The 26,762-nt window shown below is 40.9% G+C and overlaps 8 protein-coding genes and 1 pseudogene across 10 annotated transcripts; 5 read left to right on the forward strand and 4 right to left on the reverse strand.

Moving 5' to 3' along the window:
* Positions 1-984: 984 nt before the first annotated feature.
* LOC130509658 (pentatricopeptide repeat-containing protein At5g18950-like) lies at positions 985-5,107 on the reverse strand (annotated as a pseudogene).
* A 138-nt stretch (positions 5,108-5,245) lies between these two features.
* On the forward strand, positions 5,246-8,610 carry LOC108847661 (protein FAR1-RELATED SEQUENCE 12). 3 transcript variants are annotated; one of them, XM_018620970.2, is made up of 3 exons: positions 5,246-5,574; positions 5,755-8,171; positions 8,298-8,610. In XM_018620970.2, exons 1-2 carry the CDS (start codon positions 5,567-5,569, stop codon positions 8,159-8,161), a joined length of 2,415 nt encoding a protein of 804 aa, XP_018476472.2. In that variant the 5' UTR covers positions 5,246-5,566; the 3' UTR covers positions 8,162-8,171; positions 8,298-8,610. The 3 variants fall into 3 exon arrangements, with proteins under 3 accessions (XP_018476472.2, XP_018476473.2, XP_018476471.2); XM_018620971.2 differs by having other exon boundaries at positions 5,760-8,171; positions 8,272-8,610; XM_018620969.2 differs by having other exon boundaries at positions 5,247-5,574; positions 8,272-8,610.
* A 431-nt stretch (positions 8,611-9,041) lies between these two features.
* Positions 9,042-10,419, reverse strand: LOC108847769 (membrane protein PM19L). Its single transcript, XM_018621098.2, has 5 exons — positions 10,225-10,419; positions 9,927-10,155; positions 9,606-9,825; positions 9,448-9,493; positions 9,042-9,357 (listed from the first exon to the last, which is right to left on the reverse strand). The coding sequence occupies exons 2-5, from the start codon at positions 10,051-10,053 to the stop codon at positions 9,238-9,240; spliced, it is 513 nt and encodes a 170-aa protein (XP_018476600.2). The 5' UTR covers positions 10,054-10,155; positions 10,225-10,419; the 3' UTR covers positions 9,042-9,237.
* Positions 10,420-10,669: 250 nt separating this feature from the next.
* Positions 10,670-13,427, forward strand: LOC130509389 (BTB/POZ and MATH domain-containing protein 1-like). The gene is made up of 4 exons (XM_057005289.1): positions 10,670-11,336; positions 11,902-12,250; positions 12,771-13,047; positions 13,140-13,427. The coding sequence occupies exons 1-4, from the start codon at positions 10,918-10,920 to the stop codon at positions 13,319-13,321; spliced, it is 1,227 nt and encodes a 408-aa protein (XP_056861269.1). The 5' UTR covers positions 10,670-10,917; the 3' UTR covers positions 13,322-13,427.
* Positions 13,428-13,514: 87 nt separating this feature from the next.
* LOC108847768 (organelle RRM domain-containing protein 1, chloroplastic) lies at positions 13,515-15,214 on the reverse strand. Its single transcript, XM_018621097.2, has 4 exons — positions 14,906-15,214; positions 14,721-14,789; positions 13,962-14,068; positions 13,515-13,774 (listed from the first exon to the last, which is right to left on the reverse strand). Exons 1-4 carry the CDS (start codon positions 15,171-15,173, stop codon positions 13,679-13,681), a joined length of 540 nt encoding a protein of 179 aa, XP_018476599.2. The 5' UTR covers positions 15,174-15,214; the 3' UTR covers positions 13,515-13,678.
* A 126-nt stretch (positions 15,215-15,340) lies between these two features.
* On the forward strand, positions 15,341-18,012 carry LOC108844534 (UPF0613 protein PB24D3.06c). Its single transcript, XM_018617799.2, has 9 exons — positions 15,341-15,727; positions 16,092-16,168; positions 16,343-16,448; positions 16,552-16,644; positions 16,739-16,804; positions 16,969-17,114; positions 17,230-17,338; positions 17,458-17,522; positions 17,703-18,012. The coding sequence occupies exons 1-9, from the start codon at positions 15,434-15,436 to the stop codon at positions 17,848-17,850; spliced, it is 1,104 nt and encodes a 367-aa protein (XP_018473301.2). The 5' UTR covers positions 15,341-15,433; the 3' UTR covers positions 17,851-18,012.
* Positions 18,013-18,477: 465 nt separating this feature from the next.
* On the forward strand, positions 18,478-20,765 carry LOC108845850 (uncharacterized). The gene is made up of 9 exons (XM_018619041.2): positions 18,478-18,849; positions 19,141-19,202; positions 19,366-19,420; positions 19,495-19,593; positions 19,670-19,756; positions 19,863-19,979; positions 20,073-20,165; positions 20,251-20,281; positions 20,372-20,765. Exons 1-9 carry the CDS (start codon positions 18,754-18,756, stop codon positions 20,590-20,592), a joined length of 861 nt encoding a protein of 286 aa, XP_018474543.2. The 5' UTR covers positions 18,478-18,753; the 3' UTR covers positions 20,593-20,765.
* A 447-nt stretch (positions 20,766-21,212) lies between these two features.
* LOC130509390 (probable aspartic proteinase GIP2) lies at positions 21,213-22,668 on the forward strand. Its single transcript, XM_057005290.1, has one exon. It carries the CDS (start codon positions 21,341-21,343, stop codon positions 22,523-22,525), a length of 1,185 nt encoding a protein of 394 aa, XP_056861270.1. The 5' UTR covers positions 21,213-21,340; the 3' UTR covers positions 22,526-22,668.
* Positions 22,669-23,892: 1,224 nt separating this feature from the next.
* On the reverse strand, positions 23,893-26,570 carry LOC108844117 (uncharacterized). The gene is made up of 10 exons (XM_018617333.2): positions 26,344-26,570; positions 26,091-26,277; positions 25,803-25,851; positions 25,642-25,710; positions 25,503-25,565; positions 25,214-25,424; positions 25,010-25,142; positions 24,801-24,924; positions 24,290-24,716; positions 23,893-24,217 (listed from the first exon to the last, which is right to left on the reverse strand). Exons 1-10 carry the CDS (start codon positions 26,417-26,419, stop codon positions 24,147-24,149), a joined length of 1,410 nt encoding a protein of 469 aa, XP_018472835.2. The 5' UTR covers positions 26,420-26,570; the 3' UTR covers positions 23,893-24,146.
* Positions 26,571-26,762: the final 192 nt, after the last annotated feature.

Genomic DNA, 26,762 nt, shown 5'->3' on the forward strand with positions numbered 1-26,762 from the left:
TTCCGACGGATAGTTTCCGTCAGAAACTTCGGAATTATAAACACAGATCTCTTCTTCTTCCTCATTTCTCTCTTCTTCTTCCTTGCCATCTCCGCCGACCTCCCCTTCTCTCTCGACGATTTCCGGCCAATCCGACCTATTCCTCCTCTATTTGATTCCCAAATCATGTAAGAACCTTCCCAATCTATTTGTTAGGTTAGCTTTGATGATTTTAGAAGTTTTTTGATAGATTTTTGTTAGGGTGATTGGTAGGATTGTATAATGGAAGTTTGATTGTGGTTTTGTATTGAGGATTGTGATTATTTGATTGTGTAGATTTTTTTTTTAAGTTTTATAATAGTTTGGTGTTTATAAATAATTTTGAAAACGTTTTTTGTATATAAAATCTATTTTATGAATTATAAATGAAACGTTTTTGTATATAAAATCATTTCTATATTTATCAAACATTTTTAATATTTATGAAACGTTTTTTGTAAATATTAAACTATTTGGAATTTTAAAACTATTTATATATATTTTAAAAATATATATTTATATTTTTGTGATTAAAAAACTATTTTTGGAATTTTAAAACTATTTATATATATTTATATTTTGTGATTAAAAACTATTTTTGTAATTTTAAAACTATTTATATATATACTTTTTTATATATATATTTTTGTGATTAAAAAATATTTTTTGTAATTATTAAACTATTTATTTTTTTATATATTTTATATTTTTGTGATTAAAAACTATTTTTAGTAATTATTAAACTATTTTAATATATTTTAGTTTGTACAACTTTGAATAATATTATCTAATATATTTTCAATTTCAATTTTTATTTTATATTTTATATTTTCGAATTTCATTAAAAAATAATTTTTTTTTTTTAATTATTTTTTTGAAAATTCCGAGGAAGGTGGTCCCTCGGAATATTCCGACGACCACGTTCCTCGGAAAATTCTGAGGAAATGTGCGACGAACCCTCGTCCTCACAGTTTCCTCGGAATTTTGTTTCCTCGAAATTCCGTCAGAAAATTCCGAGGAAATTCCGAGGAAAAATGAAATTCCGACGAGTTTTTTCCGAGGACATGTTTCCTCGGTATGGCGTCGGAATTCGCTTATTCCGACGACATACCGACGATTTATGCTCTCAGTATGAGCCTGTTTTCTTGTAGTGAATGCATGCATAATGTTCTGTCTTGAAATTGTAATCTAGTGGTAAGTATTCCCGCCTGTTACGCGGGTGACCCGGGTTCGATCCCCGCAACGGCGCTTAACTTTTTTTTCCTTGCTCCAAAAAAAAATTCAATACTCGCTGCTGGGTCACGATCACATGATATCCCAACAAGAAGAGGATGGCCCAACAATATTCGAAATGACTTCATAGTTTAGGCCTTAATTAGATTCACCCTTCTTCTGAATTGTGGATGTGAGGTCCAATCTGTTTTACTTTAGTTTCTCTTGAATCGCTGAAATTGGGCGTCTTTCTCGAAGGAATGCATGCAGAATGTTCTGTCTGGAAATTGTAGTCTCTTTGCTTTTTAGGCTCTGGAAGAAGCTGAGAAGAATTTCTTTCTGGAGATCAGGTGAGTGATACACTTTAGTGCATCATTTGGCCTAATATCCCACAATCAGTCCATAACTAAGCCCATACAAAGCCCAAAGGTAGAACCCACCCAAAAGCTAGCCTGCAAGTGGGAGGACCAAAGGGACTTTATATAGACCAAGTTATGCTATTACTTGGTCGATGTGGGACTCATAACATTACCCCTTCCTTCAAACAGTGACGTCCCCGGCACTGTGCTAGGCTCTGCCTCAACACCGTCACTGCCAGGAACGACCGGCTTTGATACCATTTGATACACTTTAGTGCATCATTTGGCCTAATATCCCACAATCAGTCCATAACTAAGCCCATACAAAACCCAAAGGTAGAACCCACCCAAAAGCTAGCCTGCAAGTGGGGGGACCAAATGGACTTTATATAGACCAAGTTATGCTATTACTTGGTCGATGTGGGACTCATAACAGTGAGGCTGAACCAAATGCTGATCAAGCTGTACAGTTAAGCATTAGAGTTTTGCAAAGATGTTATCTCTCTTGTTATCCATAAGCTAACACATTTTTTGGGACGGCAAGTAAGTCAATCTGCTTCCTCTCTTGTCTTCGTGTCAATCTTAGAACCCTTGAGCTAACGTTGCAGGCAAGAAAAGATTTATTGCATTGCTGGTCTATATCTTGTTGAAGCAAAAAGTCTGGCTAGATTTATTGCTGTGTGCAATTATTTGAAGACCACTTTTGAGTTGCTAGAAATGTTTATGGTTATTTCAGTTTCATTTTGAGTAGACTCGAGCAAGAATATTTTAAAATTTTCAAGGTAACATACCTTGTGGATGAAGTTATCATCAGATTCTGAACATCAATTATTTCTGTGCTTTACAGATCTTTGTTGCCGATCCTAATACGCCCACAAGAAGTGAAGATCATAACACACTACTGCCTTGACTATTTTTTGACATGAAGATTGTGCTTTTGTATGTAATCTTTGAAATGGATTAACACACCTCCCCTTACAGCTCACTCAGTGTATTTTTTTTTTATTTCCTAGAAGAGAACAAGAAAATACAGATCTACTGGACCTTTTTGTGGATGAATCAACCTAATGTTAAACATTTTTGTGAACTCACACAAGTCACCCAATCTATAGAATCTCATTTAAGGAAGCTGCAACAGAGTCAGAGGTCTTCAGATCACTCATCTTATGCAGTTAGGGATGTCAACTGGACACTCTGTCCATGGACGTCCATGTCCAAATTAATATGGACTAATATGGACATGCCCAAATTCGTCCAAAATATTTTGTTGTCCAACTGGACAATGCCCAAATACGCCCAAAGACCAATGGACAAGACCAGATGGACATGGGCCGTCCAAATCATTAAAATGTCTAGGTTTTTTAATTGGGGAAAAATCATTTTTTCATTTGGCCGTCACTCTTATCTCTCGATCTCAAGCTCTCGATCTCAAGCTCTCCATGACTCCATCTCTCTCGATCTCGAGCTTTCCATTTCTCTGACGAAAACCCATCTCCGTCGAGCTCTCTCTCTCTCTCCTCCGACGAGCTCTCTCTTCTCCGACGAGCTCTCTCTTCTCCGACGAGCTCTCTCTCTCTCTTCTCCGACGAGCTCTCTCTCTCTTCGTGGTGGGTTCGCGACTTTGCTCTCTGTCTCTTCGTGGTGGGTTCGCGACTTCGCTCTCTGTCTCGTCTATATTATAGCATCGTGGAAATGAAATGTTGCTTCTTAGTTCTTACACATAGCTTAACTTGTTATTGCTTCTTACACATCGTGGAAATGAAATGTTGTTTACAGGAAGAAGACTGTTGTTCCTGTCTAGCTGTTCATCTTGGTGTTGGATTTAGAATCTGTATACTTTTTTACATCAAGTGGGCGAACTGGACTCTATGGACAGTCCAACTGGACATGGTCCTATTTGGACATGGACTATTTGGACATGGACCTATTTGGATATCAAGACCAAAAACGTCCAAAAAAAAAGTCCATCTGGACATGTCCACTTCCGTCCGGACAGCCCAATTGACATCCCTATATGCAGTGCATCATCATAAGTCCTACCAGAAGGCTTCAGACCTAGGGCATTGAGCTTCTTAAACAGATCAATCCCTTTCTCAACTTTATTCTCCTTGCAAAGCGTTATACGTGATTGCTTGCGTCGGGCCCAACTCCTGTTTCAGACATTCTCTTCCAAAGCCTGGTCTGCTCTCCCTATACGAGCACAACCCCGTGATCATCCTATTGCAGCTGACCGTTGTTTCTCCATAACCCTCTCTAAGCATCTCGCTGTAGAGTTCCTTAGCAAGCACAACTTCGTCTCTTTTCAAGTGCGCGTGTACCATCACATTGTAAGTGAACTCGTTAGGCCGCATCCTTTTCTCTACTATCATCTCAAACCACAGCTTCCTCGCGCTCCCGAACCACCCCGTCTCGCATAACCCGTGGATCATCGTGGTGTAGATTACTCTGTCGGGTGCGTAGCCTCGTCCTGCTTTTTCGTTCTTACACAACCCCTTTATAACCTCCTGGTAGGTGTAACCACTAGGGAGTTGGTTCCACGCAATCATGGTGTGAAGAATCTCCGACATACAAGCGTAGTTCCCAATCTTACAGAAGCCAGATATCAATTGAGCATATACAGCGTGTCCTGGACCAAGCCCTTGTTTCAAAACCTTCTTGAGAAGCTCATAGGCTTCTGAAACCTACCCACCTTCACACATAGCTTGAATCAAACACTGTATCCTCACAACATCAAACTCAGACTCTGCCATTCCCTGGTGAAGCTCCCAGAAGAGATCGAGTCTCCTCGCTTTCAAACATCCTACTAGTAAAACAGAATTGCTTGTCGAACTTCAGAGGCAGTTCCCATCTCTTTTAGTAGAGTATACACTTTGATGCCTTCATCAACCAATCCGTCTTCACAAAGACACTTCACGTACCGCTCCAGCAACTTTGCTTCTGGGTTAAAACCAATGGAATCGAGAAAGCTTTTCGCATCTTTTACTGCTTTTGCATCCAATACGGCAACAAAGGAGAAACATAATCAGGCTTGTAATCAAAGCTGGAGCAAAGCCACCGGAAGAACCAGAGAGAAAACATAACGTTGTTGTTCTGTAATGACAACATATCTCGGAAAAACAGAGGACCCGCGAAGTTAAACGAGGGGAAATCAGATTAACAGAGTTTGCTGCCATCTCTGTCTCTCTACTCTCTCTAATGATCGTAGAGACGGATTTAGCCATTTCCGCTTTGTGCAGCTCGTCGGACTTGGACTATCTTGAGAAGACTCGAAGGTTAGAGACCGTAATCTGGGTGTTAGTAGAGTGGTTCTGCCGAGTTCTGTTTCTAGTGAGAGTGATCAGATACGACTGACCTCTACTCATGGCTCACACGAATTGAAGCTAGATATGCATAGGAAGATTGGTAATTATTCAGGGAGAAGAAAGTCAGATACTTCACCTGAACCCTAGATTTTGGATCTTCCTAAGGAGATTGAATTGAAAGGTTCTTGCTTTCTTCTCTTTTTTTTTTTGCTTAATGTAAAAGTTTTAAACTTTTTATTACAAGTGTTTCAAAAAAAAAAAAAAAACTTTTTATTACAAAACATAACTAGTATCAGATCATATTTTTGTCAACAAATGTAATAACGATATTTAAAATTTAATTTTTGGTCTAAGCTGTCAAGTTGACGGATAAAGAAAGGTTTGGGCTTTCGCTTCTTCTTCATCCCTTCTCTCTCTCTCTATCTATCTTTCTCGGTATCCATCTTCTCCCCCCCAAAATCCCTAATCAATTCCTCCTTACCATACCACCCACCACCAAATCCAATTCCCGCCAAAGAGAAAATGTCGACACGTCCTGAAATGAATCCTCTTTGTGAATTGCAAGCGCCGCTAATCTGAAAGAGTTTCTCGCAATCTCCGCCCTTTCACCGGCTAATCTTTTTCTTATCCGTCTTTCCCTTTTTCTGGTTCCTCCCTGCCGATTCGTAACGAGAAATGGAGAGGTAAAAAAACTGTTTGGTTGATTTGGTCTTTTCCTCCCTTGAATCTCATTCTCTGACTTGTTTGGATGTGTGTAGTTTAGATAAAGCTCCTCTCTTTATACTTAAAGTCTCTACCTTTCCTTTGGAGAATGATAGATTAGATTAGATTGATATTAACTCTTTGTGTGTGTTCAATAACAGTTCAGCTACTGAGCAGCATAGCAGTTTCAACATGGTAACCAAAGCATATCCACTACGGATACTGAACCACACCACCACCGACGAACATGTTAACTCAGGTGGAGGAGGAGGAGCAGCCGAGCCTTACGTCGGTCTAGAATTCGACACAGCGGAGGAAGCTCGCGAGTACTACAACGCCTACGCGGCGAGAACCGGTTTCAAAGCCAGGACCGGTCAGCTCTACAGATCGAGAACCGACGGAACCGTTTCCTCCAGGAGGTTTGTTTGCTCGAAAGAAGGCTTTCAGCTGAACTCGAGAACCGGATGCACTGCCTTCATCCGCGTCCAGAGACGCGACACTGGGAAATGGGTTCTTGATCAGATCCAGAAAGAGCATAACCACGAGCTCGGATGTGAAGCTGAGGAGATGACGGTGGCTACGACGCCGCGTCCTGTGAGAGCTCCTGCTCCTACTAAGCTAGCTGCGACTGTGAATCAGCATAGGCCTAAGATGAAAGTCGTTGACGAGTCTGACAGAGAGCAGAGATCGTCTTCCTCTAAGAGCACCTCTCTCAAACGCTTCAAAAGCGGTGAAGGAGAAGTGAGCAATGATGGCCATCATAATCATCATAATCCTAAGGCGGTTTCCGGTAGCGAGCCTTACGCAGGTTTGGAGTTCGGTTCGGCTAACGAAGCGTGTCAGTTCTACCAAGCCTATGCGGAAGTCGTCGGGTTTAGAGTCCGGATCGGTCAGCTGTTCAGGTCCAAAGTAGACAACTCCATCACTTCGAGAAGGTTTGTTTGCTCGAGAGAAGGGTTTCAGCATCCTTCGAGGATGGGATGCGGAGCTTACATGAGGATCAAGAGACAAGACTCTGGCGGCTGGATCGTGGACCGTCTCTGCAAAGATCATAACCACGACCTCGAGCCGGGGAAGAAGAACCAAGACGGTGTGAAGAAGATAACCGAAGATGTGATGATGACGGGAGGAGGAGGGTTAGACTCCGTTGATCTCATCGAACTAAACAACAGCAACCACATCAAGAAAGCTGCTACGTCGTCGTCATCACGAGAGAACAGGATCGGTAAAGAATGGTATCCGCTGCTTCTCGATTACTTCCAGTCCAAACAAACCGAAGACATGGGGTTCTTCTATGCTGTTGAGCTAGATGTTCACAGCGGGAGCTGCCTCAGCGTCTTCTGGGCGGATAGCAGAGCGAGATTCGCTTGCAGTCAGTTCGGTGACGCGGTTGTGTTCGATACTTCGTACAGAAAAGGAAGCTACTCTGTTCCCTTCGCTACTTTCGTCGGTTTTAACCACCACAGGCAGCCGGTGCTTCTCGGCTGCGCCGTGGTGGCCGACGAGTCTAAAGAGAGTTTCTTATGGTTGTTTCAGACGTGGCTCCGCGCCATGTCGGGGCGTCCTCCGAGGTCAGTTGTTGCTGATCAAGACTTGCCTATAAAGCAAGCTTTGTCTCAGGTCTTCCCAGGAGCGCATCATCGGTACTCGGCTTGGCAGATGAGGGAGAGAGAGCGGGAGAATCTAAGACCGTTCCCGAGCGAGTTCAAGTACGAGTACGAGAAGTGTATATACCAGACGCAAACGGTTTTGGAGTTTGACTCGGTTTGGAACACTCTCATCAACAAGTACGGTCTCAGAGACGACGTCTGGCTCAGAGAAGTCTACGAGCAGCGTGAGCATTGGGTTCCTGCGTATCTGAGGGGAAGCTTCTTCGCCGGGATACCGATCAACGGAGCGTTTGAGCCGTTCTTCAGCGCTTCTTCTTCTTCGCTCGACGCTCTGACTCCTCTCAGAGAGTTCATCGGGAGATACGAGCAAGGGCTCGAGCAGAGACGCGAGGAGGAGAGGAAAGAGGATTTCAACTCTTACAACTTGCAGCCTTTCTTGCAGACGAAGGAGCCCGTGGAGGAGCAGTGCAGGAGGCTATACACGCTGACCGTCTTCAGGATCTTCCAGAACGAGCTCGTCCAGTCTTACAGCTACCTCTGTTTGAAGACATACGAGGAAGGAGCGATGAGCAGGTTCTTGGTGAGGAAATGCGGGAACGAGAGCGAGAAACATGCTGTGACTTTCAACGCGACGAATCTGAACTCGAGCTGCAGCTGTCAGATGTTTGAGCACGAAGGGCTTTTGTGCAGACACGTGTTGAAAGTGTTTAATCTGTTGGAAGTGAAAGAGCTTCCGTCGAGGTATATACTGCACAGGTGGACCAAGAACGCGGAGTTTGGGTTTGTGCGTGATATGGAGTCGGGTGTGAGCTCTCAGGATCTTAAGGCCTTGATGGTTTGGAGTCTGAGGGAAGCTGCTTCCAAGTATATAGAGTTTGGGACTTCGTCTCTGGAGAAGTATAAGCTTGCTTATGAGATTATGCGTGAAGGTGGGAAGAAACTTTGTTGGCAGAGATGATGAAAAAAATGTAAGATCAATCTTCTTTGATATCTAATCTCTGTGTTCTTTTCTTTAAGTTGCTGAAGTTTCTTGTGATTTTGTGTTGTTTATTGTTGCTAATGTTATAGGTGTTTTTGGTTTTACCCTTTTGAAGAATATGAAGTCCTCTCCTTGTTCGACGTTCTAATGTTAACCCTTTTCGATAACTTCCATCGGTAGCTGCAAGTGGTGGTGGAATTATGGTCATTGTCTTTCCCAGTGATAATTATCATTGCAATGGCGCTTCTGGTGATGTATTATCAGTGACATGTTTATTGTCTCTTGTGTGTTGTTTATGTTATAAGAAAGTGAGAACAGATGAGAAGGTTTAGGGTTTTGTTGTGATCTACGGATCATGTTTAGAGAACCAAATATCGTTTGAGATCCTAGAAAGTTTAGAATGTAATATTAATTTCATTTTCAATCTCTTTTTGCCTTGTCGCTTGATAGAAGAGCCTTGGTTATTTATTTCTAAGTTAGGAAATTTTAGAAGTAGTGGTATCTTTTAGGCTTCAAGAATGTAGATAGCTAGAAACCTTAGGACGCTACCATCCAATGTCTATAGACTCTTGTCTTATCATACGTTTTGGCTTTCTGCTGGTTGAAACACTGGAATGATACATCCCCCAAACTACACCTAAAGCAGGTTTAAACCCCTAACATGCGTCCGGTCAATATTTACTCTACCATCAGTTTAGGTTAGAACACAATCTGAATTGGCCCTGAGAATGAGATTCTTTATTGCCTTTTCTAGGGTTTGTTTAGAATGCATCTGCTTTGCTAAGCTGCTTAGGTCCAATGTTGTTTGAGCAAAACATGTTTTGTAAATCAGAATTTTTTTATCATCTTCATTCATTCCTTAACAGCAATAATATTAATTCATATTTCAGGTAGTGCCGTATACAAACAGTGCATATAATAGAAAAAAATTAAACGAATGAAAACAATGAACACACAATAGATTACACGATCACAAACTCTTGTTTTGAGTAAACCACACGCTTCGAATAAGAAAATCTAACCGATATATATAGTTCTCTTTTAAGTGTAGAAACTCAAACTCTTCCCGCATGAGGCCTTTCACCGGCGACTGTTTCTCCAACTCCGACGTGAATGGCTCCGGTGCACAATAACTGTGTAGCACTCACAATGATTGTCATAACTTCAAGAGTTCTCTGCAGGGAAAAATAAATTAACTTATTTAGTATACGTTAAAAAGAAAAAAAACATCAACTTGTTCAAGAAAAAGAGATTAAAAAGCTCACTAAATTGGCCTCGGTCCAGCCTATGTTGATCTCCTTGCATGCCAATCTGCAGCAACACCAAACCAAACCGGTTAAGATTTGGTTTTAAATTAAAGACCGAATAATAGGACACGGTTTTGATTATTCATAAACCGGTGGTGAGAGTTTTACTATACTACCCCATGGCGAGGAGAGTGAGAGACCAGGAGATGAGAGAAGACGCCGCTGCGGAGTGGAGATTCGGAGAGTCCCACTCAAGAACGTTCATGATTCCGGTGAGTGAAGTCGCCATTCCGACGACGCCGGCGATCAGCGAGAAAATTACGAAAAAACCAGTCGCCATGTTCCCCACCGGGAAGTATATAGGGAAGATCTTCGCCGGAAGAGAAAGCACCGACGCTGCAATAAACCAACGAAAAGATGATTTTGATTGATCACAATTCAATCCTTAAAAAAAAAAAAAGAAAAGTTGGATCATTATGTTTTTGTTCTTAATTTACCAGACTCCCGAGCTCTCTCGATGCCGTGATTAACAGCCCAGGAAGCGATGATGGTGACGACAAAGTAGAGACCAAGATTCAGCAACAGAAGCATGAAAGCTGCCGACTTTGATCCTCCTGAAGCCATTATGATTCTTCCGACAAGAAATTAAAAGACTTGTAAGAAAACCTGACAATATCCTTGTCTATGTTTCTCTGTCTTGGGGGTAATCACAAGATCTCCGCATGTCTGTGTATAAATATAATTTAATATGAATAAAACTTTCTTCAGCTGCAAGCAATGTTTTAAATTCCTTACTTTGGTCTTTCACTTTGGCCAACGAATCAAAGCCCCCGAAACCTTATTTTGCTGTCTTCTTCACAAAGGAAAAAAAAGAAAAGAATACTAGAAAATGACAAAAACATAAACCCTTTTCCCGGAAAAAGACTGTAAGAATGAAACTTTTCCCGGAAAATTCTGTCAGGCTGAAACGTTTCCGGGGAAACTGATGAGGTTTACTTCTAAGTTCTAACCAATAAACTTATGCACATTTTCGTTGTCGTTTTGACTCTATAAACCCACATGTTCTTATCCATGGGTCGTCTTTGACGTTCTTCCATTGTCAACTTGTCAAGTGGATACACAAAAACATCAATTAAATCAACGGTGGCCCAATAAGACCCAAGAAATGTGAATTAGGAAATAGAGTGAATTCACATTTATGTTTCATTCCAATTCTTTTCGTGCACATCATAATGATTTTGAATTAGTATATATTAGTAACTGCTAACCTTCTTCCCAATAACTTTCATCAAAACCTCATTAATCATATATTCACCACTTTCCTTCATCCTCTTCCTCTTCCTCTTCTTTTTCCTTCCCTTCACGTCTCCACCGACGTCACCGATCTACTATTCATCTCCATCTCTCCCGGAGACTCTCGCCGATTATCATTCTCCGGAAGCTCAAATCGAAGATCTCTTCCTTTGATTTCACGATCGCGTCTCGTCGATGAACAGCACAGCTAGGGTTTGCGGCGAGGTTTCCAAATCTCCTCCAACCTCGCCGCCGCCGCCGCTCACGGCGTCAACCTCCGTCACGGAAACCGTCGACGGCTTCCACGAGTTCAAGATCAGCGGCTACTCTCTTACCAAAGGCGTCGGAGTCGGCAAATACGTCGCCTCCGATACGTTCTCCGTCGGCGGTCACTCCTGGGCCGTCTACTTCTACCCCGACGGGAAGAGCCCCGAGGATAACTCTTCCTACGTTTCTCTGTTCATCGCCCTGGCGAGCGAGGGGGCCGATGTGAGGGCCTTGTTCGAGCTCACGCTCGTTGATCAGAGCGGGAACGGGAAGCATAAGGTCCATAGCCATTTCGGGAGAGCGCTCGAGAGCGGACCCTATACTCTCAAGTGTCGCGGAAGCATGTGGTGAGTCACTTCTCTTATCTCTCTGGTGAGAAAGGTTCAAGCTTGCAATAAAAAAAACACGTTTTTTTAGTGGTTTTAAGGTCACTGATGTTGAAAATGTTCTGTGGTAGATTGATTAGGGCTATGAATGTGTTGTGTGGTGAGTGATTCTCTTCTCTCTGTTTCCTGGAAAGGTTCAAGCTTGCAATAAAAGAACACGTTTTTAAGTGGTTTCAGGTCATTGTTGTTGAAATTTGTTTATCTTCTGATGAAATTTAGAATGTCATGTGATAGATTGTTAGGGTTATGATGTGTTGTTGTTTCAGTGTTAAAAATGTGTCTGATGGTTGCTTGGTTTAGGGGATACAAGCGGTTTTAGTGAGAAAGTTTCCAGCTTGCAATAAAAGAACACTTTTTAAAGTGGTTTTAGGTCACTGTTGTTGGAAAGGTTCAAGCTTGCAATGAAAGAACACGTTTTTTTTTTAGTGGTTTTCAGGACATTGCTTCTTGATAGATTTGATAGGGTTGTTGTGACATATTTGTGTCGTTTCAGTTTTTAGTAATGTATATCTTGTTTTGGTTTCAGGGGATACAAGAGGTTTTTCAGGAGGACTGGTCTAGAGACATCAGACTATCTCAAGGACGATAGTCTCTTGGTCCGGTGTCGTGTTGGTGTGGTGAAGTCTTGCACCGAGGGACCGAGGGAGTGTAATATTCCTGTACCGGTTTCTGACTTGGGCCAACAGCTGGGGAAGCTTTTGCAAAGTGGGAAAGGTTGTGATGTTACTTTCGATGTCGATGGAGAAACATTCGCTGCGCACAAGCTGGTTCTTGCGACGCGTTCACCTGTTTTCAGGGCTCAGCTTTTTGGCCCGTTAGGAGACAGGAATACCGACCGTATAGAGATAGAAGACGTGGAGGCTCCAATTTTCAAGGTCCTTTCTTTGATTCTCTTTCTGGGGTTTACTGTGTAAGTTGATTAGATATCTACAGTCTAAGGGTCTGATAGGAAGAGATAGATTTCTTGGTTCATTGCCTTTTTTTTCCCGGGTGAGTGATTGTGGTGTCATACAGGATGTTCTGTTCAAGAATGTACCTTCCGGGATCTTCTCCTGGGGCGCTACTCCTGTTGTCTGAGTTTAACTCACCCGGGATAAGGTTCTTTCTTTCTGCTTCTCTTGCTTGTTGCATGAATGTCTTTTCCTCATATTCCTATCAGTTGATCTGTGTGGTTTATAGACTAATGAGCAAATGAATGGACACTTGACTGCCATGATAGGGTTTTGTGATGAATCTATATCTGTTTTCCTTTTGTCAGGTCCTATAAGTCGCTTCTAGGGTTATTACTCTTTGATTTAGGTTTAGATCCTAACTAATCGTAGTTTTATTGTCACTTTATGTTCTGATACAAACTCCTTTTGTCCCTATTCTGTTTTGTTTTTTGCTATTGTGCAGGTTTTGCTTCATTTTATCTACTGGGACGAATTGCCTGATATGCAAGAGTTAATAGGCACAGATTCTAAATCAGCTTCTACTCTTGTGGCTCAGCATCTGCTTGCAGCGGCAGACCGTTATGCTCTTGAGCGGCTTAAAGCTATCTGCGAGTCAAAGCTTTGTGAAGGAATCACCATAAACACGGTTGCAACCACCTTGGCACTAGCGGAGCAGCATCACTGTTTCCAGCTAAAATCAGTCTGTCTCAAATTCGTCGCCATGCCTGAGAACTTGAAAGGTAAACAAAAGGTGGATCATTTTTTTTTTTGCTGTGAAATCTGCTCATGTAATGAGGCTTATGTTATTTTTCCACTCTTTTTTTTTTATCAGCTGTGATGCAAACAGACGGGTTCGATTATCTGAAAAGGAGCTGTCCATTTCTACTCACTGAGCTATTGAAGTATTTGGCGAGGCTTAGGGAACACTCTGGAACTGCAATAGGACATCCAAAAGATATACTTGCTGATGGCTGTGATGCCAATGGAAGAAGAGTTAAGCAACGGTTGCATTGAACAGAATCGTGCATTGTATAATCTCTGTTAAAAGATAATGGCTTATCTGAATCTTTTTCAATGCTTTGTTTTAAGATCAAAGATCCAATGAAATTTGGTTACAATCTTGGTGTTTCTCTCTCTCTCTCATCGATGAGACATTAATTCTTTGAAGGGAATACAGTAAGTGATACAACATTGAAAGAGAGGTTGCTAAAGAAAACAAAACCATTTTATGAAGACAAAGAACATGGCAGGGATCTTGCTTCTCACCCTTAAGCCATGAATCCTAGTTCTATTGGGACATACAATATTCAGGTCCCGGCTTTAGAATCCTAGTTTTTATTACATTCGCTCAAAAGATAAAATATAGTAAGATCATTTATTCACAAAAAGAAAATCGGAATGTGATCTCCGGCGACGGGACAGTCCAGGCTGACCAAATTTCACAAGTATAAACCTGCCATCAAAGAACTAAACAAAAAAAAACGGTATCAGCAACAATGTCATTTTACATCTTATACGTGTTCAAGAATCAAAATCAAAATCAAAGCGGAATCAAGCTACAAACTTTTGTCAGAATGATCTTGGAGACCTAACTAAAGCATGGAACTGAATAGACATGTTTATTGAATTCAAAGAAGCTTTTTTTTTGGTTTACCTTTCCGTTCATAGCTTCCACGGCCAACTGTGCATCATCTCTTTTGGAAAACCAAACATAGCCATATCCTAGAGACTGGCGAGTCCTTTCGTTCACGATGATTTTTACTGCCAAGAAAACGGTAAGAAAATAAGATGGTGCTGGCTTCTAGACTAATTATTTTTAACCAAAGCTAAACTAACGATATTCTCATTGCTATTCATGCTTACATCTGCAGGTCCGTTCCAAATGTTAGAACGAGAGAATTATAATAGTCCTCCTTCTTCAACAATACCAATTCCAGATTCCCTCATTTGTTTCTCTATCTAAAGAAGATAAGCCAAACTAGAGTTTCCATTTTTCTTTGCTTCTGATTCACACCACTTTGTATATAAAAAGCAAACATCTTCCATCTTCTATCTTGCTTTTGATTCGGAACCATCCAAGACTCGTGGTAACAAAACCCTCACCAAAAGAAGAAAGCTTTTTTTTTTTGTTCGCACCGAACTTCTCTGTTTTGATACCACAAGTGGTGGTCCGAATCAAAGCCAAAATAGATGCTTTTGAAATCATTGCTTGTTACTACCAAGAGTCTTTACGATTGTAAAGAGGTTCAAAATTCTACCAAAAAACTCCCCAACTCAATCCTATTAGCTTAGCGACTGTTCAAGAACGTAACCTATTTAGTATTGACTATATTCAACACTCCTGAATGCATACTAATTCTATCGGAAGCTCAAAATGTGACAGAGAGAGAGAGAGAGAGAGAGAGAGGCTGACCATGGCCAACTTCTCCAAACTCCGAGAAGACCTTCTTCAAACGACCTTCACTCACTGAATCCGCAAGCCCTGTAGATTATTACATTTGACCTAATTAAAGGATTCAACTTCTTATAAACCTTAAGGCATATGAATATGATGAACAGATTTCGAAAAAAAAGAGGAGGAATCAAATTAAAAAGCACCCTTCACGAAGATCGACGAGATAGAAGTAGATGGAGAAGAGGATGCTTCTCTGGCTCCATCGTCGTGAAAAGCTACGGCGACGCAGCTGATTGTCAGGGGTTTCCTTCTCGCCGTATGACGACATAACGAAACCAAAGGACATCTGGTGGGAGTTTTCGCCGTCGTCAGGATTGTAAGTTCTCTCCGATTTCGAGATACTCCAACGAATTGAAGTTTGTGGAATGGAGACTGTAAAGTCGGGAGTGAGGTAGACTGTGACAGTGCCATCTCCGTCAAAAAGTCAGTCGCCGGAGAGAGAGTGTTCCCTTGAGCTAAATGACTTTTTCTTCGCTTGTTTATTTGGGCCTAACTTTCGGGCCCATTAATATAACTGTTGGGCCTCTCCATGGTGTTTTTGGATCCTCCAGAAACGCGGGTGATGGCGCGTGATTTCATTCGCTGAAATTGTCATTTCTCAGTCTGCCTGCCTCGGATTCGAAACGAATCTGTAACCGCCGCGCACGGTATCTTGTGAAGCGAACCTGAAGATGTCTCTCTCAATGTCCTCCTCTTCCGGCGCTGCTGCTGCAGCTGCTGCTACGGGGGCTTCGACACCGAAATCATCGTCTTCTCCGGCGGCCGGTTCGTCTTCCTCGGCGACCACGTCCTGGTTCTCCGGAATCGTTCGCGGCCGCGTCGGCGGAGACAAACCCAACCAGACGAAGCTATCGAAAAGCGCATCGGCGACGGGAATCGGAAGCGGGGATCACGGTGGAGGACCCATCAAAGGGAAGAGCCAATTCCGAGGAGTTTTGTTCAAATACGGTCCCAAATCAATTCAGGTTCCCTTTCCGATCGCCTTCGCTTTTTGAGTTACTTAGAACCAGAAAAGGAGACGACTTTTTGTTCATCTCGAGCTTGAATTGGTCCCTTGTTTGCTGATCATGATCATATGTTAAGATTCATTGGAGCTTTGATGATCAAACAATGATTTAAGTCAATGTTTCAAACTTATGTGAGATCTCAGTTCCAGGTTTTTGCATTTAGTGTGATGATTTTAATTGACCACTTAATAGCAAGAGAAGATCAAAATTCAGAAGGATTCTTGCATAAACCTGTAGATTCGTGTTTGCGTATGTTTATGGTTTAAAAAAATGGTTACTGGCAGTAACAGCTTGCTTGTCTCATCACTACATGTATCTTCAGGTGGCTTTTAAGACCGGAGAATATAAACAACAAGTTATATTTATCGGTGGATTAACCGATGGACTTTTAGCTACTGAGTATGTGCCTTCTCCCTTTCGCCCTAATTTTTTTTATATTTTTTTGGTATGATTGTGTGAAGTGTTTGGTTACTCTTATTACTATATGATGGTTTGTTTTCCAATCGAATCTCGTTTTTTTTTTTCATGTATTTTGATTTGATGAAACGTTCCACACATTGGCTGTTTTTTCAGTTACTTGGAACCTCTTGCAATTGCTTTGGATAAGGAGAAATGGTCACTTGTTCAACTACTCATGTCTTCTTCCTATTCTGGATTCGGCACTTCCAGTTTGAAACAAGTAAAGAGTCTGTGTTTGTCTGTCATTTGATACGGATTTCATATTAATATTGGTAAGACTCTGGGGGTAAAACTATTGAATTTCTTTGTTCCTTTTGATGAAGGATGCACAAGAGATCGATCAACTTATAAGTTATCTCATCAACAAAGAGAACTCTGAAGGCGTTGTTCTACTTGGCCATAGCACTGGCTGCCAGGTGATTGGTTAACCTCCTCCCAACACTTTTGGTCATTGTTGTTCTAAAAGAAAAAGTTATGACACAGACTTTTTCTTCTCGCGCTTTGAAACAGGACATTGTGTATTATATGGGAACAAATGCTGCATGCTCCCGAGCCGTCCGAGCTGCAATTTTGCAGGTGCCATTTCTAGATTCTTTTGACTTGTATTTTTTCCGCTCTTCTCTTAAAGCTACTCGTTATCATATGTGAAAAAGACTTGAGAGCTGAATCTTGTGTAGTGTGCTATATCATATGTTTTGACTTTAATGTAGTGTTGATCAAATTGCATTGTGTTTACTCAGGCACCGGTCAGCGATAGAGAGTACAAAGCAACACTTCCTGAAACACCAGCTATGATAGACTTGGCTGCAAATATGATAAAAGAGGGACGAGCAGAGGAGCTAATGCCTAGAGAAGCTGATCCTTGTGCTCCAATCTCTGCGTATAGGTAAAGTATTAATTTCATTTTACCATAATCGCAGCCTTGAAGAAAATGAAAAAAAAGTTGTGTGTTTCAGCATGTACAAGATACAAAAATCAATCTATTTGCTTGCTTCCTGCAGATACCACTCCCTTTGCGCTTACATGGGAGACGACGATATGTTTAGCTCCGACCTAAGTGATGATCAGTTGAAAACTAGACTTGGTCATATGGCTAACACACCTTGTCAGGTAGAAACTAAACTAAACATCACGATCATTTCCAGTCCCAGTGAACATTTTGGTTTCTAGATGAAGCCATTGAGATCTGATTAGTTTCTTATATTCTCATGTCCGTTGTTCTGACGCAGGTGATTTTCTCCATGGGTGATGAGTATGTACCGGATTATGTCGACAAAAAAGCACTGGTTAATAGGTAAGGCCTTAAACTAAAGTGACAGTAAGAATAATGTTCTCATTGTGTTCATTTATTGGAGTCTTGAAGTCAACATAGGTATACACAGAGTGTCCCGTCCTATAGATGCAAACTTTTGATCGAAATGATTGCACATGAACAAACGAATGAAAAGGATTGATTTGATCTCTGTGGTTACAGGCTTAGTAAAGCGATGGGAGGAGCAGAGAAGGTGGAGGTAGAGCATGGGAATCACTCGCTCTCCAATAGAGTTCATGAAGCTGTTCAAGCCATTATGAGTTTTGTCAAGCGAGAAGGACCCAGCGGTTGGGATGATCCTTGGAGCTAAATCTTCTTCTTTTTTTCATTATTTGGATGAAAATTATACAAATTTCAATCTCTATGAATTAATTTAATGCGTAGTGTCATTTCTCTTCCTTGTTACATAATCCCCAAATTCTTTTGTTGCTTTATCTTGTCTTTATACAAGATTGTTTATTTTCGTTCTCCATTTAATTGATCAGAGAGAGTATCAGTCAACTGTACAAGTCCATTAATGTGGTGAAAATTTTCATACACAAACCAAATGGTATCAAACTTTTCACCTCACTGGTTGAAGTTGAATTCGACATCCCTGCGTGTTTACAAGTAATGTAAAAGAAGGCTCTTTTATGAATTGTTCGATTAAGTATTGTTTCATGTGTGATAAACCGGCTTAATAGTCTAGCCTAACCGTGAAAGTTATTTGAATATAGTTTTTTTTTTGTCAACGTATATAGTTTTTCTTTAAAACATTTCAATTAATCATTAATGCAAAAAAGAGAGTAGAAATCTCAACCTTTTACATATCCAATCAAACAAGATATGATACAAAATTTAAGATATTTATTAAAAAATATATATTTGTGTTTCTTAATCTTAATGATAATAGTGTTTTAAAAAAAGAAGGACGGCTGAGAGTGTTCATATATAAAAAAGCTGACAGGTAAAGATGGAGTCTTCAAACCAAATCAACAACAATTGAATTCTCTCCTCCTCCTTTCACCAAACCTCCCTTCCATATTAAATTCTTGTCCTTATTAGATAATCTCCAGGCAAGCGGCATAGACAAGACAAATCTCCACCCTTAAAGCTCTCGCTTTTGTCGGAAAAACATCGCCTTTTTTTTTTGGTTTTTGCTTGGCAGAGACGACAACCACAATCCAATAGATCCGTGGAAGAGTAAGCGGAGGCGATTTAAGGGTCGCCGTTAATGGCGTTGACGTGGTTATCTGCTCTCCGGATTTCAGTTCTTCTGATCCTTGTAGCTGCAATTGTCTTAGCTTTCTATTTCCTCCCCGTCGAGCAGGTCCGTAATTTGCCACAATTGGGGGTTTCTGTGATGTCTGGAAATTTATAAGCTTTTCTGGTGATTGTGGGCCCGAATTGTCTCATTTGAGGTTTCTATAGGAATGAAGTTTTGAGATTTTTCATCGTTTTAATTGGTCATTTTGACCCTTTGCATATGGGTTATGAGAGCAAGTTGTGTAAAACCTATTCAGATTGATATCTTTACTTTTTCAATTCCTTCATTTCCAATGTAGCATTGGCTAGTTATGGTCTGAAACTTACCGTATCTCTTTGTGTGTGTGTGTTTCAGCTTTTGAGGGATTTTTTGTTATGGGTTGAACAAGATCTAGGGCCTTGGGGACCTTTTGCCCTGTAAGTGTGTCTCTCCTTCTTCTTTTTTCTTTTAGCTGATTCTGTTTCACATTACAAATGTTTAGCCATGTGCTTGGAAGACACAACTTATATAGAAATTTAGGAACTAAGAGTTATAGGAGGCCTAACTGAACTTGTCTTTTTTTTTTTGTAATATGTGTAGAGCTGTGGCCTACATTCCTCTTACAGTTCTGGCTGTTCCTGCCTCTGTTCTAACGGTATATACATCCACTCTCAACTTTCCTTCTACAAAATTGAGAAAATCTTATTTGGTTGAGGCTATGATATTCAGATCGGTGGTGGATACCTCTTTGGGCTGCCAATTGGGTTTGTGGCTGACTCTGTGGGAGCTACGCTTGGCTCTGGAGCAGCATTTCTTCTTGGCCGTACTGTTAAGTGTTAGAAGATTTGCAGACATATGCCAATCTTTTTTTACTTACATGATGAATGATGATGGTCTTGTGCAGATTGGAAAACCTTTTGTAGTTGCAAAACTCAAGGACTATCCTCAGTTTCAATCGGTGGCTCTCGCCATTGAGAAATCTGGTTTCAAGGTGAGAGAACAACCAATTGCAAGTTTTAATCATTTCTTTTTTTTTACTGCAGACTCTCTGTTTTTTTTTTTGAAACTTATGAATATGCAAAAAACTGAATATATAGATATGCTTGTTGCTCCGGCTTGCTCCTCTTCTCCCCTTCAGCATGTTGAACTACCTCTTATCTGTAACGCCAATTACCCTGGGGCCATACTTGCTTTCTTCTTGGTTAGGGATGATGGTAATCTTTTCACCTAATCCACCTCTCTCCCTGCTAACTGTTCAGTTGTAAGATCAGAAGAATACAGCTTGATATACATTGTTTGATTCGCAGCCAATAACGCTTGTGTTAGTGTATGTTGGAACAACTCTGAAAGACCTTTCTGATGTGACTCACAAGTGGAGCGAGCTATCTTTCGGTCACTGGGTAAGAAAGATCCGCACAAACTTGAGTACTACATTCTCAGCTTGTTTCTCAGTCTCTTTTCTAACCGGTCTTCCTCAATTTGCAGGCTTCCTTGATTCTGAGCCTTGTAGTATCCGGTTAGTTGGGAAGTTTACTTATGATCTTTACGAACCTCCAAAGATGTACAGAATCACTTATTTTTCTTTTTTTATCTTTTCTCTTTGCAGTGATATTAATGGTGTGTGTTACTAAGGTGGCGCAGAACGCTCTAAGAAAAGCTTTGGAAGAGCACGGAGGAGACATGAACGGAGCGGTTGCAGCCTCACCTGAGCTGAACGATGTGGCTGATGCTCCGGGTGATTTAAATGAGCCTCTCTTGATAAAGATAGATTTTCAGTCACCTCAGGACCATGAAAACCAGAGAGTCATGAAAGAAGCTGCTGGTTAAATTACTTTGTACAAATAATCTTATCTTCAACTTAAAGCAACAAAACATAGGTTTGCTGAGAAAAGTCAGTTAATGCACATATAAATATATAGTAGGGACATCTAGCTCTCGATTCTTGTTTTTTTCTTTGTATAAGAACATCGATTAATAAATCATTCTAAGATCTTTTTTTTTTGGGGTCTCTTTGAGATGTAATAACTACTGTATACATAAACAGAACAAACGAGTTCATAAAGTTACCGAGGGAAAGTATACGAGATTCAGTAAAAAAAATCTATGGGCCATCACCATATAAATTGACCATTAGGCCCATTATAAATAGGCCTCAGATACTCAAATGATTTAACTACCACGTGGAAAATTAGCAAAGTACCAAACTATTCCAACTGGCTCAGCTGCGCGCGCATAAACTCTTACATGATTATGGATATTCCCAAAAAATATCTCGACGTATTAAAAAACTCCCGCCGCACGTGCCAAAATTCCTCTAGTGGGTCTACCTTTTCAAAAAAATAAATGGATAAACATTGACCAGAAGAAAAAGTCCCCACGATTCGCGAAACGACACGCAGTCTACTCAGCACTTACCTTAAAAATAAACCAATCTTTATCGATTTTACTCTAGCTCTAAACCGGCGTCGCCCCACCGCATCTCATTAGTTTTTTCTCTCTCTCAGACCAGAACTTAGTCCTTTTAAACCGTCCAGATCCATCTCCTGCCCCCCCCACTCAATCAATCACACTTGTAATGGCTTCTTCTTCTTCTTGTCTGAATCTCCTCGTCTTCTCCTTCCTCTCCGTTCTACTCATTACTAAATCACAGATCTCTGATTCGGTCAACGGTGTCGTTTTCCCTGTTACTGGAGACCTTTCAACAGGTCAATACCTCGCAGAGATTCGCCTTGGTGACTCGCCGGAGCCCGTTAAGCTCGTCGTTGATCTCTCCGGTCCGCTTCTATGGTTCGATTGCTCCTCCGGACACATCTCCTCGTCGCGAAGTCTGGTCTCAGGAAGCTCAAGCGGCTGTCTGAAAGCCAAAGCTGGGAACGACAGAGTTACATCGCGGGGAGACCATAACACTGAATGCGATTTACTTGTCCGAAACGGCGTCGTCGGGATTACGGCGAGAGGAGAGCTCGCAACAGACGTCTTGTCACTCGGATCTGTTTCTTCTCAGGGAACCGTTGATCTACTCTTCGCCTGTGCTCCTCCCTTGCTGTTACGTGGACTCGCTAGTGGAGGTAAAGGAGTTATGGGCCTTTCCAAGGCCCAAATCTCTCTCCCTTCCCAACTCGCCGCGGAAACTAACGAACGCCGCCGTTTAACTGTTTATCTCTCGCCGTCGAACGGCGTCGTGTCAACGAATTCGGTGGAGGATTTGTTCGGAACGGCAGCGTCTAGCTCTCTGGTCTACACGCCACTGTCTACAAGCACGAGCGGCGATTACGTAATTAACGTGAAATCCATCAGAGTCAACGGGAAGAAGCTCTCCTTGGAGGGTCCGTTATCGGCGGAGCTAAGCACGGTGGTCCCTTACACGACGCTGGAGAGCTCGATATACGAGTTGTTTGCGGAAGCTTACGTTAAAGCTGCGACAAACGCTAAATCGGTAGCTCCGGTGGCACCGTTCGGTCTCTGCTTCACGAGCACGTCTTCGGCTGAGGTGGAGTTTCCGGCGGTTGAACTCGCGTTGCAGAGCGAGATGGTGAGGTGGAGGATTCAGGGGAAGAATCTGTTGGTGGATGCTGGTGGTGGAGTCCAGTGCTTGGGTGTTGTAAACGGCGGGTCTAATTCTAACCGGGTCAGCCCGATTATAATGGGTGGGTTACAGTTGGAAGGCTTTGTATTGGACTTTGATTTGGGTAACTCGGCGATGGGGTTTGGAGAAAGGACACGATCTAGTTCAGATTCCTTCCGACAAGAAGCTTTCTAGTAAAAAATAAAATTGTTTATTGTCAGTTTTTCGCTCTTTGTTTGTTGTGTGTTTGACACAAGAGTACCGTTTCTTACCTGAGTTACTGTAAGCAACTCTACTTATTTACACTAATATGGTTTGTTGGTTGTGATATACATAAAGTCAAACAGTGTCTATTAACAACCGCCGTAGAGGATAGACTTAGAGAAAGATGAAACAAGATGTAGAGGCGAAGGAGCCAGCAAGTATGTAGCATTCTTCCATGCCCACATCGACTTTAACCATGTCCAAAGCTCTCCTCCAAGGCTCAGCCCCACGAGCACGTATAGAGTTATCATTGAACATTCATAGGAGTAGCAATGACTGCAATTCTTAAATTCTACTGCATAAATTATTTAACGTAGTTTTTCAGCATTACAGGATTGAAGATTCACAAAAAACAGCAGATGTAGGTAAATGGAATAGAAAGATGGAAATCGCGTTGTAAACGCCGAGTCGAATCGGGTTGGCCAACCGGCTAGAGTTCGAAGCCTTTGTATTGGACTTTGTATGTTTTGGGTACTTTTAATTAGTTTGGCTGAAGGGCTTGATTTTGATTTCATTAGTTTCACGCCAAATATAATTGTTTTTGTAATTGTATAAGAATTTTTATATAGGATTGGGGGATTTCTTAGACCAACATTCCAAAATTGAATTTTAGTAGTATAAGATAAAACCACCCAAAAAAAACAGAAAATAGGTAGGCCACACTCGATTGTGATCGCATCAAAGAAAACAATACAAACTGCCAAAAACATTATGAAAAATCGTGATATTGCCAAAAATGAAAAAGAAATAAGAGAGCAACATAATATTTAGACAATTTCCAATAATGTTTCATTTTTCACTTTTTACTTCAGTTTTAGCCAATGAGATAGCTTTCTTACAGGTATGAGATGTGTCAGGGATGGGGAGAGCTGAGCCACATGTGCGCATTCGTCTTGGACGGCGTGAATAACGTCATGAATCGCGCGTTTAAATTAACGATCTGTTTTACTAGTAAAACACTAAAACATATTTCCTTTCCCATTGGCGTGTGTGCAATAAATAACCTAAGTAGTAAAGGACCTTGATTTAATGTTGTATAGAAACGAAATGATATTATTGCATTTATATGAATTTGATATGAAAATCTGAGGTGACTATCTCACTTGGAAATACGAATTTGGTAAATCCTGTTTTTTAACGTCCCAACAGTTCAAGACATTGGCAGGTTTTTCCGGCATAAATTTTAAAGCACTGAGAAAAAAGTCTATTAATATTTCAAAAGTATATTGCAAGTGCTTTTAAAATCTTTCAGGTTATGGTTGCCTTTAACTCCCAAAAAAAAAAAAAGCTGTGACTCGTAAGAAAAAAAAGGCTATGGTTGCAGTTGTTATGCAAAAATAATAGTGGCCCAACACGATGTTAGGAAATCACAATATTATGGTTTGTTGTTGGAAAGCCCAGATATAGCTAGCTCGTCTTTATGCCTAGGAAGCCGAAATAGACATAAGAAACTCAAATCTCTCATATCTGATGAAAAGACAAGCTAATCACTACGAGTAAAGCAAAAAAACAGTTCTATAACAGAGAACGAGTTCACATATTGTCTTCGTCTTCAAAATCCAGCCATCACAACATCTTCATCTTGGTCCCAAGAGATGACATTCCCAACCGCAACTGTATATCCTGCATGCCACCAATTAAGAGTTACCAATTAGTATGAGAACATAAACTACTAAAACTCTTACTGAGTTGTACCTTCAGTTCTTAAAACTAACTCCCCAAGTTGAGGAAAATTAGCAATTTCTTCTATGCTGATGTAGTTCTCAGGAACCTCTATACGGCAGAGAGCAAATTCCCCTTCTTTCACAAAACGCCTTCTTCCTGACCAGGATCCATTGGTGAATTTTTTCATTTCAACAATCTCACAATTATGCACCTCTAGTGAATGGATGTGTAGCATGGCATTGAAACCATTATACATCCTAGCAGGCGTCTTTAGGAAACGCAACTCCGCAGTAAAAGACTTAGTGCGACTGAGAGCACCGCCGGAGGAGAGCACAGCGCCAGGGTGGATGTCGTTATGTGGAGGGACTATGTGGATTGACACATAGTCACCTGGTCCCGCTTGATCAACTTCTATCTTGCCCTTGATGCAGTACAAAGCAACAACCTTTGGACGTTCCTGTCAATAGAAAGCCAGAACAAAATTAATAAGACAAATCATTTTGAATACCAGGAACAAGAAAAAAACACCATTTTGAATAACCTGATATGGCATGATAACAAGGTTATCATGTTTGTAATCATGCTTCTTTATCGTTCCAGAGCAGACCCTCCCATAAATGACATGATTTCCGTCCTCATTTGTGTAGACTTGAATAATAGGCATTCTGCCAACAACAACACAGATACGTTTTTACAAGTCATCCTGCCAAAAGTCAATACATGATTAACAGAGAAAAGTTGACTGTTCACCTGAATGGCGCAGAAGCATCCCCTCTCGGAACAAGATCCATAGCCTCGAGAACGTCAAAGAGAGAGCGCACAGTGCCACTTCGACACATTTCAATGTTGTCTCCATGGAGTCCCGACACTGGTAAGAAGGTAACTGAAAAAAAGACCATATCAGTTTAATATAATGAATGAAACTTAAGGTCTGACAATTTAGTGCTTACTTACCATTCTCGCTGTGAAAGTAATTTTTCAGAAACAGAAACGAGGAGAGCTTTTCTTCTATTTCCTCAAATCTAGCCGTAGACCACAGTACGGTGTCCATTTTGTTAATGAGAACAATTAGTTTCTCCACTCCAAAAGCGCTTGTGAGTTGAAGATGCTCTTGAGTCAGACTCGAAAAACATTGTTCAAACTCCCCATCAGAGGCTGAAATCACCTACGCAGATGACAAGAAATATCAATCCTCACTGATATCTTATCTAATAAGGACTCTTAACGAGAAAGACTCACTCACCAGAATACCCAAATCTGCCTCATATGCTCCTTTTATCATTTTTGGCACCAAACGACTCTGACCCTACAAATTCATATAAGAGAATCATAAGAAAATCAACAGTCAAAGGATGTATCTATTAAGTTTCATGATTCCTTACCGGTGCATCCAAAACAGTAAAGGTTCTGCTCTTAATCTCAAAGCTTGCGTTTCCGAGCTGCATCTCATCCTGTCAAATGTATACATCGAAACTAAACTACAACATGTACAAAAGAAAAACAGAAACAAAAACAAAACAAAAAACACTAATGAAAGACATACATTGAGCCTATGGTCGTCCTCTTTATTGTCTATTATGTACGCCAACTGCCTGGAATACATAAACCAATAAGTTAAGAAGGGCAAAACTTCAATGAAAGTTATGTAAACTCCTTTATCGGGACATGTTCTTTCAATATCCACAGGCTTTGACTAGCAACGGTAGTCACAAAAATCATAGCAACACAATCTCCTATATATGGGAATATCTAAACTGAGTTTTGCTACCCAAAGAATAATCCTATTCTATCATTCAAACACAAAAAAAAAAAAAAATAGTGCAACACTCACCGGCCTTGTCTATCATCAGCTATTGCTAGTGCTTCATTCTCTTGCAGCTCTTCAATGCTCACTAGGCCGAGCAGTAGAAGAATTTGTCCCACAATAGTCGACTTTCCAGATCCAGAGGGCCCCATGAAGAGCATGGTTAGGTGACTTCTTGTGTCTAGCATTCTCACATCAGCCTCACAATGCACACCTGAGACTATGCAAATATTAAAATCGGACAGAGATACTTAGAAAATAAAGATTATTCAAGACAAACCTGCATCAGCCTTAGGTCTCTTCGTGAGAATCGCATCAGTCTCTTCTTCTAGACGTCTCTTCTTAGAATCTTCCATCTTGAATCGAATCGACGAAGACCAGGGCGGAGAGAATCGATGAAGTCTTGAAGACGAGAGCGGAGAGAAAGAGAGGAATCGATTGAGAATTAGGGTTTTCGAAAAGTTCTTTTTTGGGTTGTTTGTTTTTTTTTGTTTGGGTTTCCTAACGGGTTTTAAAAATGATTTACAAACCAAATGCAATTTTAAGTAAAAAAATTATTTTCATAAAAATAATCAATTATTGTAGAGTATTTGCACTCTATCCCCCAAACTTTTTTATGTATTTAGTTCTATACCCAATTTTTTTTATTAACCCCCATAATTTGTATATTTTCATTCCACTTGCCATGAAAATACTTTT

The sequence above is a fragment of the Raphanus sativus genome, chromosome 3 (assembly GCF_000801105.2).
Source record: "Raphanus sativus cultivar WK10039 chromosome 3, ASM80110v3, whole genome shotgun sequence".
In the NCBI taxonomy this organism is placed as follows: Eukaryota; Viridiplantae; Streptophyta; class Magnoliopsida; order Brassicales; family Brassicaceae; genus Raphanus; species Raphanus sativus.

What these genes read in the sequence shown, in the direction of transcription:
- LOC108847769 (XM_018621098.2), bottom strand. Translation starts at nt 10,053, where the DNA reads ATGGCTTCAGGAGGATCAAAGTCGGCAGCTTTCATGCTTCTGTTGCTG. An exon ending in CTCACTCTCCTCGCCATGGG is followed by an intron (nt 9,494 to 9,605) that starts GTAGTATAGTAA and finishes GTGTTGCTGCAG; the next exon opens with ATTGGCATGCAAGGAGATCA. An exon ending in GCTGGACCGAGGCCAATTTA is followed by an intron (nt 9,358 to 9,447) that starts GTGAGCTTTTTA and finishes TTTTCCCTGCAG; the next exon opens with AGAACTCTTGAAGTTATGAC.
- LOC130509389 (XM_057005289.1), top strand. Translation starts at nt 10,918, where the DNA reads ATGAACAGCACAGCTAGGGTTTGCGGCGAGGTTTCCAAATCTCCTCCA. An exon ending in AAGTGTCGCGGAAGCATGTG is followed by an intron (nt 11,337 to 11,901) that starts GTGAGTCACTTC and finishes TTTTGGTTTCAG; the next exon opens with GGGATACAAGAGGTTTTTCA. An exon ending in CATGCCTGAGAACTTGAAAG is followed by an intron (nt 13,048 to 13,139) that starts GTAAACAAAAGG and finishes TTTTTTTATCAG; the next exon opens with CTGTGATGCAAACAGACGGG.
- LOC108847768 (XM_018621097.2), bottom strand. Translation starts at nt 15,173, where the DNA reads ATGGCACTGTCACAGTCTACCTCACTCCCGACTTTACAGTCTCCATTC. An exon ending in CTCGTCGATCTTCGTGAAGG is followed by an intron (nt 14,790 to 14,905) that starts GTGCTTTTTAAT and finishes AATAATCTACAG; the next exon opens with GGCTTGCGGATTCAGTGAGT. An exon ending in TGGAAGCTATGAACGGAAAG is followed by an intron (nt 13,775 to 13,961) that starts GTAAACCAAAAA and finishes TTTTTTGTTTAG; the next exon opens with TTCTTTGATGGCAGGTTTAT.
- LOC108844534 (XM_018617799.2), top strand. Translation starts at nt 15,434, where the DNA reads ATGTCTCTCTCAATGTCCTCCTCTTCCGGCGCTGCTGCTGCAGCTGCT. An exon ending in ACGGTCCCAAATCAATTCAG is followed by an intron (nt 15,728 to 16,091) that starts GTTCCCTTTCCG and finishes ATGTATCTTCAG; the next exon opens with GTGGCTTTTAAGACCGGAGA. An exon ending in TGGCTAACACACCTTGTCAG is followed by an intron (nt 17,339 to 17,457) that starts GTAGAAACTAAA and finishes GTTCTGACGCAG; the next exon opens with GTGATTTTCTCCATGGGTGA.
- LOC108845850 (XM_018619041.2), top strand. Translation starts at nt 18,754, where the DNA reads ATGGCGTTGACGTGGTTATCTGCTCTCCGGATTTCAGTTCTTCTGATC. An exon ending in TTGAGAAATCTGGTTTCAAG is followed by an intron (nt 19,757 to 19,862) that starts GTGAGAGAACAA and finishes CTGAATATATAG; the next exon opens with ATATGCTTGTTGCTCCGGCT. An exon ending in CTTCTTGGTTAGGGATGATG is followed by an intron (nt 19,980 to 20,072) that starts GTAATCTTTTCA and finishes TTTGATTCGCAG; the next exon opens with CCAATAACGCTTGTGTTAGT.
- LOC130509390 (XM_057005290.1), top strand. Translation starts at nt 21,341, where the DNA reads ATGGCTTCTTCTTCTTCTTGTCTGAATCTCCTCGTCTTCTCCTTCCTC.
- LOC108844117 (XM_018617333.2), bottom strand. Translation starts at nt 26,419, where the DNA reads ATGGAAGATTCTAAGAAGAGACGTCTAGAAGAAGAGACTGATGCGATT. An exon ending in TTACTGTTTTGGATGCACCG is followed by an intron (nt 25,566 to 25,641) that starts GTAAGGAATCAT and finishes ATGAATTTGTAG; the next exon opens with GGTCAGAGTCGTTTGGTGCC. An exon ending in GATGCTTCTGCGCCATTCAG is followed by an intron (nt 24,925 to 25,009) that starts GTGAACAGTCAA and finishes TGTTGTTGGCAG; the next exon opens with AATGCCTATTATTCAAGTCT.